This window comes from Orycteropus afer, unplaced genomic scaffold (genome assembly GCF_000298275.1).
Source record: "Orycteropus afer afer isolate SDZICR_OR568_19922 unplaced genomic scaffold, OryAfe1.0 scaffold00168, whole genome shotgun sequence".
Taxonomy (NCBI): Eukaryota; Metazoa; Chordata; class Mammalia; order Tubulidentata; family Orycteropodidae; genus Orycteropus; species Orycteropus afer.
The window spans coordinates 459431-477543 of NW_006921755.1; the positions used below are offsets into that span (position 1 = coordinate 459431).

Consider the following 18113-nt stretch of genomic DNA (forward strand, 5'->3'; position numbering starts at 1 on the left):
GAAAGTGAATTTGCCCAAATCTTCACCTAAATCACAATTAAAAAAAAAAAAAAATCCTCTCCTTCTCCTGATTCTTCTGTATCAAAACTCCTGTCCCCCATGTCTGCTAGATCTTCTGAAATAATTTACTAGTCACCAAGATACATTTGCCTTCTGAAAGAAGTATTTTGAAAATTTTGATAGAGAATCATTTTGGTTAAGTAGTTAGGGAAAATACTTTGTGAATAATTATATTTTCCTTCTAGTAGTCCTTTAACTTTCTGGCCTTAGGTGGCACTTCAAAGAAGTAGGGTGGTATAGCTAAGGCTGGACCATAGCATGCATTTCAGAAGGAAAAGGGAAGAAGGCACGTAATGTCATTTGTGAAGGGCAAGACATGCTGCAAAGGTGATGCTTCTGGCATTTCTTTTTTCCTGCCTTTTTCAATTGTCTGTTCACCATCTGCTATAAGAGACCCCTATAGGCTACTCAGGGCCTTCTCTCAGGTATTCTTTACCTGATTTCTTGTTTCAGATGCATATGTATATATCTAGGGTATGTGTGTATGTTTCAAAAGGTAGGATTAGTAGGAGTTTGTGTTTCCAAATTTCTGTTATGTAGATAAGAAAATACTCAAAAGGGAGTTTTTTTTTTTTTTTTCCTAATCAGAGGTTAAGAAATTTGAAAAAAAAAATTGTTTATGTAATTACATAAAATAAGTAAGCTGGATTTAAGAATACTTCCATGTTGCTTATTAGCTATTGCTCATTGAGAACTTTTGGAATTTTTGTTGTTATCTAAAATACCGTTTTATCTGTCACGGTAGGTACCAGGTATGAATCTTTACACTATTGAGTTAACACATGGAGAATTTAAATGGCAAGTTAAGAGGAAATTCAAGCACTTTCAAGAATTCCACAGAGAACTACTCAAGTACAAAGCCTTTATCCGAATCCCCATTCCTACTAGAAGGTAACCATTTCAGTATTAATTACGAAGTTATTTCAGTATACAAGTTGCATGGAAAGAGTATTTCATTCATATTTTAGGTTAACTTGTCCATCATTGGGATTTTCAATTAAATAGACTCTTCTAAAAATAAGCCATCTCATGAAAGATATTAGGAGATTCATGGTTCAAAGAATAATAAATGTCTGTGTGTGATTTTTAGACACACATCTAGAAGACAAAATGTCAAAGGCGAGGAGCCTAGAGAGATGCCGAGTTTGCCCCGTTCATTTGAAAATAGGATTAGAGAAGAACAATTCTTGGGTAGAAGGGTAAGTCTTTTAACTATTCCATTATTTTGAACACAATTTTGCAGTGCTGTAGAAACACAGGGAAGCCCTGGAGACACAGTGGTTAAAGCACTCAGCTGCTAACCAAAAGATCGACAGACAGTTCAAACCCACCAGCCACTCTATGGGAGAAAAATGTGGAAGTCTGTTTATTTAAAGATTTGCAGCCTTGGAAACCCTGTGAGGTAGTTCTGCTCTATCGTGTAGGGTCCCTGTGAGTCACAGTTGACTCAAAGGCAGTGGTTTGGTTTGATGTGGAAACACAGCTCCTAAGGAGGGATGAGGTGGGTCTCACCACAACTCACTCTTCTGACTGATCCAACTCCACAACTCCACTGATGGGTCACCCAGGATGCCTTAGCTGGTTTAGCTCCTGTGGAACTGGATTAGTTATCCCATTGTTCTCCAAGAGACTTCAGACCCTTGAGATGTTGCATTTTCCCACAGGAGGAGTTATATTTTAAGGAAGCTGGCTTCCCTTCAGGCAACTCTCTGAGCTGATAGTGAGTCAAAGATTGAGCTCATCTTTGTGGGTTTTGAGAAAGACTCTCTTAAAATCATGTATTTCCCTATGTTTGCTTCATTATTTGTGGTAGCTCATGCTAAATATGTGTAAAATCTCATTCTTAACCTATACATGAGCTGGGAATGGTTTGAGAAGAAAAGAGTACAGATGTGTATGACAGGAACCTTGGGAGGAGGGAAACCTTTACCTGCTCTGCTTCACTAATACTGTGCTACACAGGGTGGGAGATTAATTTTCTACTAGAAAATTATCCAAGAAGTATCAGTTCTGTTTTATACTTTTATGTTCCAGAGGGGATGGTTTGGTTTCTCCTTGGTAGCTGTCATCTTGTTTAAAATCTTTTTAGGAACCTGGCCTAAATATTTTCTAAGATACCTTGACATATAAAATTCTACAGTTTTTGTGTTACATATATGAGTCTGACTGTGAAGGGTAACCTATTGCCATTAACCCTTAATGATTCAGCAAAGAGATTTGGTAACATGGTCAAAATGATTGGCATGCTAAGCCACTGCCTCCAAGTCTAAGACTCACATTTTCCTCCACATATTTGAAGCCAGGGCATAACTTACTGGGTAAGTTTTTCTTTTTTTTCCCCTTAAAACCTGCTAATAAATTCAGTGTTAGAACTGAGGAAGTATAGTGTGGTAGTTATGTTTGTGCGTCAACTTGGCTGAGCCTGGTTGAGAGGCTGGGCAGCTGGATGTAGTATTCCCCATGATGAGACTGGTATCAACTCCATGGTGGAATCTACTGTGAGCAGCTGAGTAGCTGCCTTAGGGAATGTGGTCTGTTTCCTGTATATGAGCAGAAGCTTTGGGGAATGGTCTCTAGCCTATGGCACACTTGGACCCTGCATGTAGCTGTGTCATTGCTCAGCAGCCTGCTATGCTCTGCTACCTTTGGGACTTACAATGGACTTAAGTTAATGGCCTGCCATGTGGTTTGGTAACATCGGGACTGTGCCTTTATACTTGTCAACCTTGGGGCTTCTCAGCCTCAGCAGCCAGAAACTGAATGAAGAAACGCCTCTAGCTCCAGTGGGCCAGTAGCAGGAGGCAGAGCTGGATCCCAAGGTTGAGGGGCTTTCACCCAGCCCCTAGAGCCTGGCACTTTGAACTTGGACTTAAAGCCTCCAAATTGTAAGAATAAACTCCTGTTTGTTAAGGCCATCCCATTTGTGGTATATTTCTTGTCAAAGCAACACTAGGTAACCAGAACATAGAGATTTTTGGTAAATTCAGCCAATGCTTTAAAATATCTACTATGGGTAATTCCTGTGCTAGTAGCTATGGAGGATAAAAAGAAATACAAGGCTCAGGCTATGTATTTCAACAGTTTATGGAAGACCAAAGCATGCGGAAATTAAATAGCAGCAAGAGATTAAAATAAAAGTTCCAGAGACCTATGGAAATAATGCCTTACTGCTATTTGGGATTCCTTGGCCAGTGATACTATGAAGAAATAAGTGAACAACTTATAAAATGAGAACAAAATGATGATCACAGCACATCATTATTGCTAACTGCTTAATTTTTAAAATAAGTATGGATGACTATGTTAACTTTTATCTAAATTTGCATTGCAGAAACAGCTGGAAGACTACTTGACAAAATTACTAAAAATGCCCATGTATAGAAACTATCATGCAACAGTAAGTACTATTCAGTGATTTAAAATTTGAAATTTGTAAAACAGTAAATCATCAGCTAAAATTTTAATCATTTTATTAGCACAAGTGTTTATATCCACTTCTACATTATTCTTTTAGTTAAAGTAAATGAACATAAAGGTGATTTTATATCCAGGATCCAGTTTGTGGTGATATAATGCTATTTAAAAAATACTGGATACAACTCAATATGTCTTTAACAACAGATTTAAATGAACTTGAAATGATACCACAGACTAGATTATTTGGAAATCAGCCTTCTTTCCTTGGGCTTCCTGAATAATGCCAACAAGCATTTCTAGCCCTGAAGAAAAAAAAAAATTGAGTAATAAGTGATGAAAACAGTTAAGTCGAGTGGAATACCCAAAGATTATACGGAGCATACTCTGATTACCATCTAATTGGCCTGTCATGCCTATAAAAGGCATGTCTTTTCATGGGAAAAATGAGAAGCATGGGAAAAGTTAGAGAGGGAAAAAGCTCTTGGGAAATCAAAGAAAGGAAGGGACAGGTAGTAAACCCTAGAAGCAGCTGCACAGATTAGGCTTGGGCAGCAGCAGCCTGTGGTCAGGTAGGAGAGGGACTGGGCTTTACAGAAGGTGTCAGAAAACAATGAAATTCTCCGTCTTAGTGATCCTTGGAGGTCAGGTGTTTTTAAAGAGTTAACCCTCAAATATCTAGATATATGGATAACTGAAAATTCATTGGATTATATTTTGTTTCTCTGTGTATCAGAACTGTATTACTGTGGAGGTTATATGTATGTATATGAAGAATTAAGAGTAGACATAGTTATTTAGACTCTAGTTTACAGAATGCCATCCCATAAACACATAAACAGAAGGAGAGACAGCCTCTGTCTGTTAGTTCAGGAAGCAAGAGGCAGTTTATCTCTGCTGAGTTTCTCAGTCGCTTGTTCCTTTAGCTGCCCATCGGCCTGTATTATTTGGAGGTTGGGCATACATCCCGCTGATCCCCTTTACATACAACTGACCAGAGATGTCACGTTCCACCTTCTGCAGCAGCTCTCACTGAGAGAGGGTCAGTGGACTTAAAGGAGTGTCTGTGGCTTCATTACTGTTGAGAAGGATTTTCTCAGGGAAACCAGCAGTTTAGATTCAACCTGAGGATTTCGAGAGAAGGATGATGGGAGGGATTTCTTCTCTTTTATATAGTGGACAATCATTGATGAACATAATGACTAAGCATACTACTGCTGTTACTACTAAAAATGCTGCCACCTGTTGTATCCTCTGAAATAAGACACACTGTTTTCTTAAATAGAGAACTATTTAAGTATGGACTAGTACCAGTATGAAATAATTTTCCATTTCTTTTACTTTTCTGCCTGCATGTAACTTTACTTTTGTTATTTCTTTTGGCTTTAGAATAGTACTTGGTGGGTTCTGTCTTCTGTTTCCATATACATTGTTACATTTTTTTATTGTAATTTTGGTCAGAGAATGTTTAAGTTTCTTAAATGTTAACTTTAATTACTTTTCCTGTCATAAAAGTCTTTTCCAAGTTGAGCCATATTGTATTTAGAAATTCCAGAATGTCTTGTAAATAATTCCTTTGTAATAGAAAACCCAGTTAGCAACTGACTGAATGTATTTTCCTTCTCATTCTTGATGATTATTTAGAGTTTTCCCCAAAAAAACTGAATTCTCCAAATGATGGAAACATAGTATACAATTTGATCTAATTGCTCTACATTATTTTCCTTTCATACTAAATATAATATAGCCTAGAGATTAGATATTTAGGCCTCCAACTCCTATTTTTGAAATTAAATTGACATCTATATATTTCCCATAATAATTGTGAGAAACATTAAAAATCCTGTCTGTAAAAAGCATATTAAAAGTTTTTTTTTGTATGTCTACACATAATCAATTTATACATTTTAAAGTTCAAAACCAAACTATTTGAATTAATTAAAGTTTTAAACCAATAGGCTAATGGGTCATGGGTCAAGGAACCAGATACGATCATGCCCCTAATTTCAATAAGTCCATCCATATCTGTATTTGGAATTTATATTTTTAACAAATAGCCTGGGTGATTCTTAACTTCAAGAGTTTGTAAAACTCTGCTAAAGCAGAATGTTATGGTCAAGTTAGAAATGTCTTGGTAAATTTGGACCACTTTAAAAAGTAGAGACAGATATTATCATGGTATTTGTGTAATAGTATTTATCCAGAAGGAAATGCTTTTAGACTTCTAAGCATTGTCCTTTGGTTTTCTTAAATAGCTTTTGAAGTTAGACATAGACTACTCTTTTCTCTTACTTTTATATGATCTTGGTAGTGTTGATACTTAAACATCTTTTCATCCAGGATTTCGAAGACTTTCTTTGTTTTATTCCATTTTTTTCCTCCTTGTTCAAAGACTATCACCAATTTATCAGATTTCTTATTTGTAAAATGGAGACAAATGTATTAGATCTCTTCTAGGTGTAAATAAGCAGCATCATGATAAATAGAGAAAAGACTGAAGTTATCAAAGCTTTCCTATTACTTGGTTCCATAATCAACACCAATGGAAGCAGCAGTCAAGAAATCAGTTGACGTAGTGCACTGGGCAAATGTGCTGCACAAGACCTCTTTAAAGTGCTGAAGAACAAAGTTGCCTCCTTGAAGACTAACATGCACCTAACCCAAGCCATGGTGTTTTTAATCACCTCATATGCATGTGAAAGCTGAACGATGAATAAGGAAGACTGAAGAAGAGTTGATGCTTTTGCATTGTGGTGTTGTTGAAGAATACTGAAAGTACCATGGACCGCCAGAAGAATGAACAAACCTGTCCTGGAAGAAGTACAGCTGGAATGCTCCTTGGAAGCAAGAATGGCCACACTTCATCTTACCTGCTTTGGTTATTTTCTTGGAAGGGACCATTCCCTGGAGAAAGATATTATGCTTAGTAAAGTGGAAGGTCAGCAAAAAAGGGGAAGTCCCTCAATGAGATGGATTGACACAGTGGCTGCAACAATGGGCTCAGGTATAACAAGGATTGTGAGGCTGGCACAGGACTAGGTAGTGTTTCGTTCTGTTGTACATGGGGTCACTATGAATCGGGGCTGACTTGATGGCACCTAACAACAACAACAACAACAAGCATAAGTGTGTGAAAATAAAACTTAGCAATGTATCATTCAATTGTGCAATAATGTAAAATCTCAAACAGGAATTTTTTTAGTGCTTTAGTATTGTATTAGTGCTGGTTGTGGCTTGGACATTTTATTTAATAACTGGAAAGCTTATCTTCCAGGGAATTAAAAGGAAAAGAAATAAGGAACAGTAAATGTATTTTTTTTTCTTCTTGAAGATTAAAATCTAGAAATGAAACAAAATATGTTTCTAAGAGAAAGATTCTAAGCTGATACAATTTCTCTCTCTGTATATCTATCTATATCTATATCTATCTTCAACTAAATTATTTAATTCCTGTAACACAGATTCCTTATCGCCAAGATGATGATTAGCTTGAAATCAAAATCGTGGGTTAATGATCCCAGAGATCAATAATACTTAGTTCACCTCTTCCTTGTTTTGTATTATGAATAACTTTAGCTTGAGGGGAAGAGTGGGTACAGAATACAAGACATACATGATTCACAGCCAATCTATAAGACAGAAGCACAACTGCCCCTAGGATTTCCAAGGCTATAATCTTTCATTATCCAATTAGTAAATCACATCTGACATTTTGACTTGAAATTCCTTTCCATCTAATGCCAAGAGTATTATTTAACTATACTTTTCACAAGTTCCTTTGCACGTACACATACCCACACACCCCAAAACATATTGATTAATACATTACTCAAGAGATAGGAGCCCTGTGGAATATTGTCATGGTAATTTGTCTTTAAATTCTTATTCCTGAGAATATTAACCCTGTCCAAATAGAGAATGGTATTCTTATCACTGAAGACACCCAGAGAAGTTTGAACAACATAAACTTGTTAAATTTAAAATTTTATTGATTAGTTTTGCCTCTAAGTTGACCTTGACAAATTTGCTTTCAATTTGATAAATATGTAGTAGAACAACATTTACTTTCAGAAATTTTTTTCCCCTTGTTAAATAAGGCTATTTCTTCCTTAAAAGCTCTCCTTAGTTAAACTCTCCTAAACCTTTAGGATAAATCTAAATTTTATATTAATGTACAACTTTTCATTTTCTGCATTGCTAATGTATACTTTTAAATTTAGATGAAGGTCTTTATGCTTAACAATTTTGTTATGATAGATACTCTAAAATTGTGAAGTTCTGAATTATTTTAGAGAATATTTCTATTGTCAACTATTTGAAGAGCTATGAGAATAAGGAAATATCTAAATATTAGATGAGAGAGTTCCTTGATTTTTACTTTTCATTTTTTTATTTTTGCATCCAGTTGTTCTGTAACTTTGTATAAATGAGCTACACCTCTGTAGTATTTCTTCAAATGTAAACTACAATCGCTATTTTCTGTGTTCTCCTTAGAGATAAAATAAGTTATGGTTTAACATCTTAAAACATTTTGTCTTCTGTGGTTGGCAGTTTGCAGTATCACTTCTTATAACCCATGGGTTACTAAATTTTCCAATTAGAAAGCATTCTTGCAAATCAGATACAAACTTGATGGTAGGGAATCACAAGGTTTTTACAAGAAATGTAACCTAAAGACCTTGACTTTTAAGATCCTTATCAAAAACAAAACTTCTATAGGTGGATATGTTTGATTGGGAGTCTTAAAGGTTATTTAAGTCATTTTAAATTTTAGAGACCTACTTTCTTTAAATAATCCTAAGAAAAGAAAGAAATGCAAGAATTCAATTTGACCTCTGAAAGACTGACATTTCTGAGAGATTAGTAATTTTTTTCTTACAAGGTTATTATTAGATATTTCCAGTCATATACACAAACTTTAAAGGAAAATTATTGTGTTGCCTTTTTCATTTTATTAATCCCATTTACATGTATAGATCAAATATCTCTCTGTGATGTCACATGACCTAGGAAGTGGTCACCCTCCTCTTCCACACCCCTATAATTATATTCCCCTATGTAACTGGTATATTCGTTAACGTGGAGTGTTTTCTTCTTCTTTCTGATGCTGAGAGCATGCCATTTTTGTCTTTGCACTTCCTTCAAAGTCCTTATTGCTACAGTTTATGAGCTATTGGCAGATGTGAGCTTATTGTTGATGACTTTTATTTAAAAATTCTGTAAATTGCAAACAATATAATGTCTAACTCTAGTAGTTTCAAAAATTACATGAGGTAAAAACTTCTACAAATGCTTAACATTACATTATGCTTTTTTGTTTTTCCCTCTATATCCTGACATTTGCATCTCGTTCTTACCTAGCTAGAATACATAAGGAGCTTTATCTGAGTAGTGAAATGTTGAGTGACTTTTTCTTTCGTATTAGAGGGTATTAACTTTGGTCTGACTTGATTCTGAATCCAGCCCTTGCTAATTATGTGATCTTAGACAATACGTTTAATGTTCCTAAGCCAGAGATCAGCAAATTACAGCTCTTGGACCAAATCCAGCCCACTGCTTGTTTTTGTGTGGCCTGTGAACCAAGAATAGTTTTTACAAAATCAAAGTATTTTGTGACACATGAAAATTATATGAAATTCATATTTTGGTATCCAAAAACAAAATTTCATTGAATCTCAGCTATGCTTATTCATTTATGTATTATCTGTGGTGGATTTTGTACTAAAATGGCAGAGTTGAGTAGTTAAAAACCAAAAACCAAACTCACTGTAAGTCGAGTCGTATCCCACTCATAGCGACCACTCCTTGGGTTTCCAAGGCAGTTATGAGAGACCAAATGGCCTGTGAAAGCTAAAATATTTACTGTCTGTCTCTTTACAGAAAACTTTTGCCTATCTCTGCTCTGAAACTCATTTCCACTTCTGTATAATTGAAAAATTAGTACCTACTTCAAAAGATTTTGAAAAATGCTTAGCATAGTGAAAACACATAAAAAACACTCATTAAATATTAGCCGTTGCTGTAACTATTTTAGTTTATATTATAGTTTTTATATTTCAGCAGTGTATACAGTAAAATTCTCTTTTACAGTATTAAAATGCATTAAAAATAATTTTTTCTGTTATGCCCGGTGTTGAGAGACCACCCCAATCACTTCTCAACCTATCTTGCCATTTAATTTTCCATTACTCTCCTTCACCTCACACACTCTAGGCCAAGGGTACATCCTGTAACCTTCCTGAACCATCTCTGTTTTATAACCCCTTCACCTCTCCTTTCCACATGCCCAGGTCTGGTCCATGTATTCCACAACCTGGCACCAACATTGTTCCCTTTGCACATTCTTTTATTATCTCTTTTTACACTATGACACAAAATGCCCTTCAATAAAAACAAACACAAAAGAATGTTGGAAGTCAACTCTCCTTCCACAGTCTTCTTGAGCATTTTGTCTCTACATCTTAGGAGGCATACCACTCTTCACGTTGTATTTCATATGTTTGTGTGTGGTTAAAAATATATACAATAAGACATAAACCATCTCAGCAACTTCTGCATGTACAGTTCAGTGACAGTGATTACATTCTTCAAGTTGTGCAACCATTCTTGCTATCCTTTTCTAAACCATTCTATCACTATTAACATACACTCAATTCTCCCTTAGTAAACACTCTTCCTTCTCCTCTCCCTCTCAGCCCTGGTAACTACTAGTAATCTTTGTTTTCTATATGTTTGCATATTTCATATAAGTGAGAGCAACACAGTGTTTGTGATTTTGTGACAGACTTATTTCACTCAGCATGATGTTTCAGACTTCATTTCTCTTTATGGCTGAATAATACTCTGTTTGTGTATACACTACATTTGTTTACCAATTCATCTGCTGATTGACATTTTAGTTACTTCTACTGTGAAAAGTGCTGCAGTGAACACTGTTGTACAAGTTTCTGTTTGTGTTTCTGCCTTCATTTCTTTTGAGCATATACTTAGGGAATGGAATTGCTACATCATATGCTACATCTATGTTCAACTTTTTGAGGAACGGCCAAACTGTTCTCCACCACTACTTAACCAATTTCCATTCCCACCAGCAATGGATGAGTGTTCCAGGTTCTCCACAACTTTGCCAACACCTGTAACTTTTCATTTTCTTAAAATATTGCCATTTCAACAGATGTGAGGGGTAGCTCATTGTAGTTTTTATTTGCATCTCTCTAACTGGTAACATAATGCCTAAAGGACTTTACTGCTAACCAGAAGGCTGGCAGTTCAAACCTACCAGCCACTCCTCCGAAGGAAGATGGGGCAATCTACTTCTGTAGTAATACTGCCTCAGAAACCCAAGGAGGGGTCGCTATGAGTCAAGCCACCTCTATGGCACATAACAATAACAACAACAAACTTGACTGCAGGAGCTTTGGTAGCATAGTGCCTGAGGCTCTTGACTGCTAACCAGAAGGCTGGCAGTTCATGTCCACCAGCCACTCCTAGGAAGAAAGGTTGAGCAATCTACTTCCGTAGTGATACCACCTCGGAAACCCAAAGAGGGGTCGCTATGAGTTGGGGCCAACTCATGGCACATAACAACAACAACAACAAAAACTTGACTGCTAACCAGAAGGTTGGTGCTCCCAACCCACCAGCCACTCCTTGGAAGGAAGGTTGGGCAATCTACTTCCATAGTGATACTGCCTTGGAAACCCAAGGAGGGGTCACTATGAGTCGGGCCCGACTTGACAGCACATAGCAACAACAGAGATTAATGATGTTAGCATCTTTTTTAACATATTTGTTGGCCGTTTGAATATCCCTTTTGGTGAAACATCTATTCAAGTTCTTTGTCCAATTTTTGATTGGGTTGTTTGTCTTTTTGATAATAAGTTGTAGAATTTTTAAATATATTTTGGATACTAGGCTGTTACTGGATATGTGGTTCCTGAATATTATCTCCCAATCTCTAGGTTGTCTTTTCACTTTTTTTGATAAAGTGATTATATTTTAATTGTTTGTATTCTTCTCTTCTGCACTCTTTGAGGACAGTGCCTTTGTTACCCATTTGTGCAGTTTGTAGAGTGTCCCAAACCATATTTACACATAGTTGCAGTACCTGATGCATGTTTTTTGAATGACAAATTTCATTGTTTCCCCTCTAATATGTGAAATTTTTGCCTCTTTTCAGACAGAATTCCTTGATATAAGCCAGCTCTCCTTCATCCATGATTTGGGACCAAAGGGCATGTAAGTTCTGGTGTTGAATCTTTCAAGAGAGTGTGAAAAGTTGATAAGCACTAACATTTGATTTATCACCATATCCTGGTTGTGGAACTCCCCTGGCTTTACCCCTGGCTTCTTGTTTTCTTGAACAGAATTGGAACAACTAAGGGGATCTATCTATACAAAACAAAATATCTTGCTACAACAAACTATGATAGCAACTGCTTCATCCTCTTTCTCATTTGTTATAGTACAACTTGCCTCTAACCCAACAGCAAGTTATTTAATACATGTTGCAACTATGGTGTGGGACAGTGCATTAAAAATCAAATATATGAGATATATAAAATACTTTACTCTGATGACTTATAAAAGCTAACTGTTACCTCATTTTGATGATTATTTAAAAGTAATTCTGTGCAAGATGTACATTATTTAACAAAATTGAAATTTACTTAGTGATTATTTTCCTCAGTATTAGAGTTTGATGTTATAAACTTATAATTTTAAATTTTATAATTTACAAACTTAAATTTTAGTTCTTTAGGAACATTGTTAATATTTAAAACATTGTTTTATTTTGTTGAGGCATTATTACTGCTCTTTGTTGTCACATATTTCAATAACAAGTTATTACTCTCTTCAAAGCTAGTAGCTTTGCCCAACTTCCTTTGGCATGGCTCACTTGCTAGATCTATATGTGAAAGGATGCAGAAATACCCTAGAATTTGTGGGTGAGTCTCTCCGATGGTTTCAATAGTACCTGACCCATCTCCCATGAGGATATTTGGCAATGTGTGGGATCTTTTTTAGTTTTCCACAATGACTGGAGGAGCCAGGACACTTAAGGTCCTATGGTATGCAAACTCAATTATGCTGCCCAAAATGCCAACAGAACTATCCATATATGACCAGGGTCCTTTAGAAGATTAACTACTAGAGTACACAGCCTAACCAGGAGGAAAGCCCATATAAGCATGAAGTGGCTTATTTAGTCCCAAGTTACTAGGCTATATCAGCTAAGTGTAAGTTGGAAAATTGAACATGATGGGTTAATTTCATGTCTCTTTTCAGAGAAGGTATGATAATGAAAAGATCTGGAGGACACAGGATTCCAGGCTTGAATTGCTGTGGTCAGGGAAGAGCCTGCTACCGATGGTCAAAAAGGTAGGACTTCTGAGTTTTGTGTGTGCATTTTAATCAATTGGGTATTTGGGGAGTTTCTCCATATTAGTTTTGAATTATAAATCAATTATACATCCTTCACTACTATGGAAGAATAAACTTTAATTATATTTTTGAATTCCTAATTTTAGCATCCAAATATCCAACTATGATGTGGGACAATGCATTAAAAATCAAATATATAAAATATATAGATACTTTCCTCTACTGACTTATAAAAGTTAACTATTAAGTCATTTTGATGATTATTTAAAAATAAATCTATGCGATGTTACATTGGTCAACAAAATTGAAATTTACTTAATGATTATTTCCAAAATTGGACTGTAGGTAGACTGTGCAAATTATATCCCAAAAACAAAAACAAAACTTACTGCCATCGAGTCAATCTGACTCATAGCGACCCCATTGCATTTCTGAGGTGGTAAATCTTTATGGAAGTAGATTGCCCAGTCTTCCTTCCATGGAGTGGCTGATGGGTATGAACCCCCACCCTTCTGGTTAATGGTCACATGCCTTAGGCATTATGTCACCAGAGCACCTTGCAAGTTATATTATGCACATAAAAATCCAGTGATCCATAGGACTAAAAACTTGGTCAGTCATTGAAGATATATAATAGCAAATGTAGTAGAGACAGAAAATTCACTCAGTCCGTGGAAATGAAATTAAGAGAATTTACTCAGAAATTCTATATCCAGATGTAGGAAAGCACCAGCCCATACAGATGAGAACTGATGATTTCCATTAACAACTCTAGCTAAAAGCAGATATAGTTTGTGGAACAAAAAAAAATATAATACAGTGGTTTGATTGGTTAGTCTTTGGTTAAGGTCACAAAGAGGTTGGGTTAGGGAGGGGAATAGGTTTCTACTGGATAGTTGGATATAGAAAATCACAGTGATTTATTTGAGGAACTGATTACAGAGCTTTTAAATCTCAGTCAAATAGCCTTTAGGTGGAATCATAAAACATTACTGATGGAGGTTTACACAGCTTTAACCAGTATCTCGGGAGTGGGTGAAAAACACCTCTTGATGTCAAGATCTCATTTCTCTGACACAGCTTGTTAAATAAAACTTTTAAGGGGTCTGGGAAACTTTAGATTAGGCTGGATCTAAATCCTTTCAAGCAATTCTTTTTATTACATCTTTGTCATAAAGAAAGAGCTCTGATGGTGTAGTGCCTAAGACACTTGACTGCTAATCAGAAGGCTGGCAATTCAAACTGACCAGCCACTCCTCGAAAGGAAAACTGGGCAATCTACTTCTGCACAGATACCACCTCGGAAACCCAAAGAGGGGTCGCTATGAGGGGATCGACTCGATGGCTGTGAGGTTTTTTTTCTGTCATAAAGAAGTATTTCTTTGGTCCACTTTATACAAAAGACACCTGTGTCAAGATTCCCTTCCTTAGAGTGTATTTCCTTTACATCCTGGCTTGACTATAAAGAGAGATCACTTCTTAATTTTATGGAATCCAGTAATTAACACAGACAGCTAACAGGAGCTAACAGGCTGGCAGATCTGTAGTAAACAGTTTAGTTGAGCAAGAACTGAGTGCAATTCAGTCATTCAGCTTTGGTCAAAAAGGCCTATGAATTTCTCCTTTACACCAATAAGCACATAAGAAGATGGTCAACCTCATCACTCATTAGGGAAATGCACAAAATCCAAACCACAATAAGTTACAAATTCATGTCCACTAAGAGGACTATAAGGAACTCTGGTGGTGTAGTGGTTAAGGCATTTGACTACTAACCAAAAGGTTGGTGGTTCAAACCCACCAGCTGCTCTGTGGAAGAAACATGGGGCAATCTGCTTCCATAAAGGTTTACAACCTTGGAAGCCCAATGGTGGCAGCTATGAGTCTGAATCTCACTGGCAATGAGAGGAAGGCTATAATAAAAAAGATAAACAATAACAGGTATTGGTGAGGATGTGGAGAAATTGGGGCTCTCCAATTGTACACTGCTGGTAGAAATGTAAAATAACATAGCCACTTTGGAAACAGTCTGGCCTCTCCTCAGAAAGTTAAACAGAGTTTCCATATGTGTTAGACTGGGTTGCCTAGAGAAACAAAAACCAGCAAAGCTTATACAGATATATAGAGAAATTTATCTTAGGAAAATGGCTCACAAACTTATAGAAGCCAGCAAGTCCAAAGTGCCTGGAGGAAACATCGGGGTAGAGGCAGCCTTAGCTTCCACAACTGCAAGAAACTCAAGGCTGGCAGGCAGTACACTGGCTGTTGACTCCAACGAAAGACGAATCCAAGATCTCCAGGCCGAGCGGTGGGCTGCTCACTCACAGAAGGTTGTAGGCAGCACACCAGAGTCCCTATCCACAGAAGAATGTCTCTCTTCCCAGGATGTCCCTGGATAACCTGGAAGCAGGCCACACCCCTAGGGAAGCTCCCTTGGGCAGATTAGCCACTCAGAACACAGTCTCTGATCCCATCATGGGAACAACCACACAGAACTGGAGTCCAGCCAAGTTGACACATAGTTCCAACTATCACACCATATTCTCCAGCAATGCTTCTACTAGGAGGTATTTATTTACCCAAGAGAATTGAAAACATATGCTTATACCAAAACTTGTACAAAAATCTTCATAGCAGCGTTATTCCTCATAGCCAAAAAATAGAAGCAACCCAAATGGTCATCAACTGATGAACTGATTTAAAAAATGTGGTATATCCATACAGTGGAGTATTTATTTTTCAGTCACCAGAAAGGAATGAAGATTGCTCATGATTAAAGGTTGCTTTCAAGGATGATGAAAATATTCTGAAATTAGATGGTGGGGTTGGTTGAACAACTTTGTGAATATACTAAAAACCACTGAATTAAATACTTTAAAAAGTTGAGTTTTATGGTATATAAATTATAGCTCAATAAACGTAAAAAATAATAAACATTTTTTAATTAACAAAAAAGGAATGAGCTATCAACACATGCCAGTCAGTAGTTCATAACTAGCATGACTGAATGTTGAAAACATTATGTTAAGTGAATCTGGCTAAACAGATAAGACTATATATTGTATGACTACATTTATATCAAATTTCCAGAGTAGGGAAATCTGCAGAAACCGGAAACAGACTAGTGGTTTTTAGGGGCCAGGGGAAGTGAGTAACTACTAGTGGATATGAGGTTCTTTTTCTGGGGTGATTAAAATAATCTGGAATTAGTGGTAATGATTGTACAATTTTGAAAATACACTAAAAAACACTGAATTATATACTTAAAAATAAACTAAAAAAAGAAATATTGGTCAAACTTCCAGGATAATAATTTTAAACTTGTATTTGTGAGAATGTATATTGTGGTGTGATATAATATAGACAGAGAACTTTAATCCTCTGGTAGCATAGTGCCTAAGGCACTTGACTGCTCACCAAAAGGCTGGCAGTTCAAACCCACCAGCCACTCCTCAGAAGGAAGGTTGGGCAATCTACTTCCGTTGTGATACTGTCTCGGAAACCCAAAGAGGGGTCACTATGAGTCAGGTCTGACTCAATGGCACATAACAACAACAACAACAACAAACTAAAGACTCCTTGTGGGGCAATATTCTCATCTGGTGCTGCTATGTATCCTTAAAGCACTTATAACAGTGTTTTGCATATAAAAATAATAACTATTTGTTGCAGTAATTTATTTTGATTTTGAAAAAAAATTAATAAATCATTTAATCATTTAAAAAATATATTTCCACTTTGAAAATGATGTATGACTTCGTGTACAGATATGGAATTGAGCTAAGTGTGTATTAAACATATATAAATTTAAAACTAGGATATATATTTAAATATTTTTATTTAAAATAACCAGCAGCAAACATATATATATATGAAATGGACTGTTTTTGGCCATTTTGAATCAGAAAACCATATGAACTACTATGCCGGGAATGATAAATTGAAGAGGAATGGTGTGGCATTCATCGTCACAAAGAATGTTTCAACATCTATCCTGAAGTACAATGCTGTCGGTGATAGGATAGTATCATATACCTACAAGGAAGACCAGTTAATACTACTATTATTCAAATTTACACACCAACCACCAGAGCCAAACACAAGGAAATTGAACATTTTACCAACTTCTGCAGTCTGAAATTGACCAAACATGTTGATTATCACTGCTGACTGGAATGCAAAAGTTGGAAACAAAGAAGAATCACTGGTAGTTGGAAATATGGCCTTGGTGATAGAAATAACACTGGAGATCACATGATAGAATTCTGTAAGACCAACGACATTGCAAATACCCTTTTTCAACAACACATACGCGTGGACTTCATCAGATGGAGTACAGAGGAAACAGATTGACTACATCTGTGGCAAGAGGTGATGGAGAAGCTCAGTATCTTCAGCCAAAACAAGCCCAGGACCTGACTGTAGAACAGAATATCAACTGCTCATATGCAAGTTCAAATTGAAGCTGAAGACATTTAAAACAAGTCCAGGAGAACCAAAATATGACCTTGATTATATCCCTCCTGAATTTAGAGACCATCTAAAGAATAGATTTGGTGCACTGAACACCAGTGACCAAAACCCAGAAGAATTGTGGGATGACATCAAGAACATCATCCATGAAGAAAGCAAAAGGTCATTAAAAAGACAGGAAAGGAAGAAAAGACCAACATGGATGTCAGAAGAGACTCTGAAACTGCCCTTGAGCAGAGAGTAGCTAAAGCAAATGAAAGAAATGACAAGATAGAAGATCTGAACAGAAGATTTTAAAGAGCAGCTCGAGCAGACAAAGCCAATCACTATAATGAAATGTGCAAAGACCTGGAGTTAGAACACCAAAAAGGAAGAACATGCTCAGCATTTCTCAAGCTGAAAAAACTGAGGATAAAATTTAAGGCTCGAGTTTCAATATTGAAAGATTCTATGGGCAAAATATTGAATGGTGCAGGAAGCATCAAAAGAAGATAGAAGGAATACACAGAGTCACTGTACCAAAAAGAACTGGTCAATCTTCATCCATTTCAGGAGGTGGCATATGTTCAAGAACCAATGGTATTGAAGGAAGAAGTTGAAGCTGTGCTGAAGGAATTGGCAAAGAACAAGGCTCCAGGAATTGACTGAATACCCATTGAGATGTTTCAACAAACAGATGGCCCTCTGGAGATACTCACTCGGCTATGCCAAGAGACTTGGAAGATAGCTGCCTGGCCGACTGACTGGAAGAAATGCGTATGTAGCTAAATATGTAACTAAAT

General features: G+C 36.5%; 1 protein-coding gene across 1 annotated transcript in view; it reads left to right on the forward strand.

Annotated features, from left to right (window-relative positions):
• The window catches only part of PLD1 (phospholipase D1), a 233712-nt gene that overhangs the window by 6495 nt on the left and 209104 nt on the right, over positions 1–18113 (forward strand). The window contains exons 3-7 of the mRNA XM_007946610.1: positions 806–951; positions 1151–1259; positions 3392–3457; positions 11654–11712; positions 12763–12855. Of these exons, the coding sequence (XP_007944801.1) occupies positions 806–951; positions 1151–1259; positions 3392–3457; positions 11654–11712; positions 12763–12855 (473 nt within the window). The remainder of the gene's footprint in view (positions 1–805; positions 952–1150; positions 1260–3391; positions 3458–11653; positions 11713–12762; positions 12856–18113) is intronic.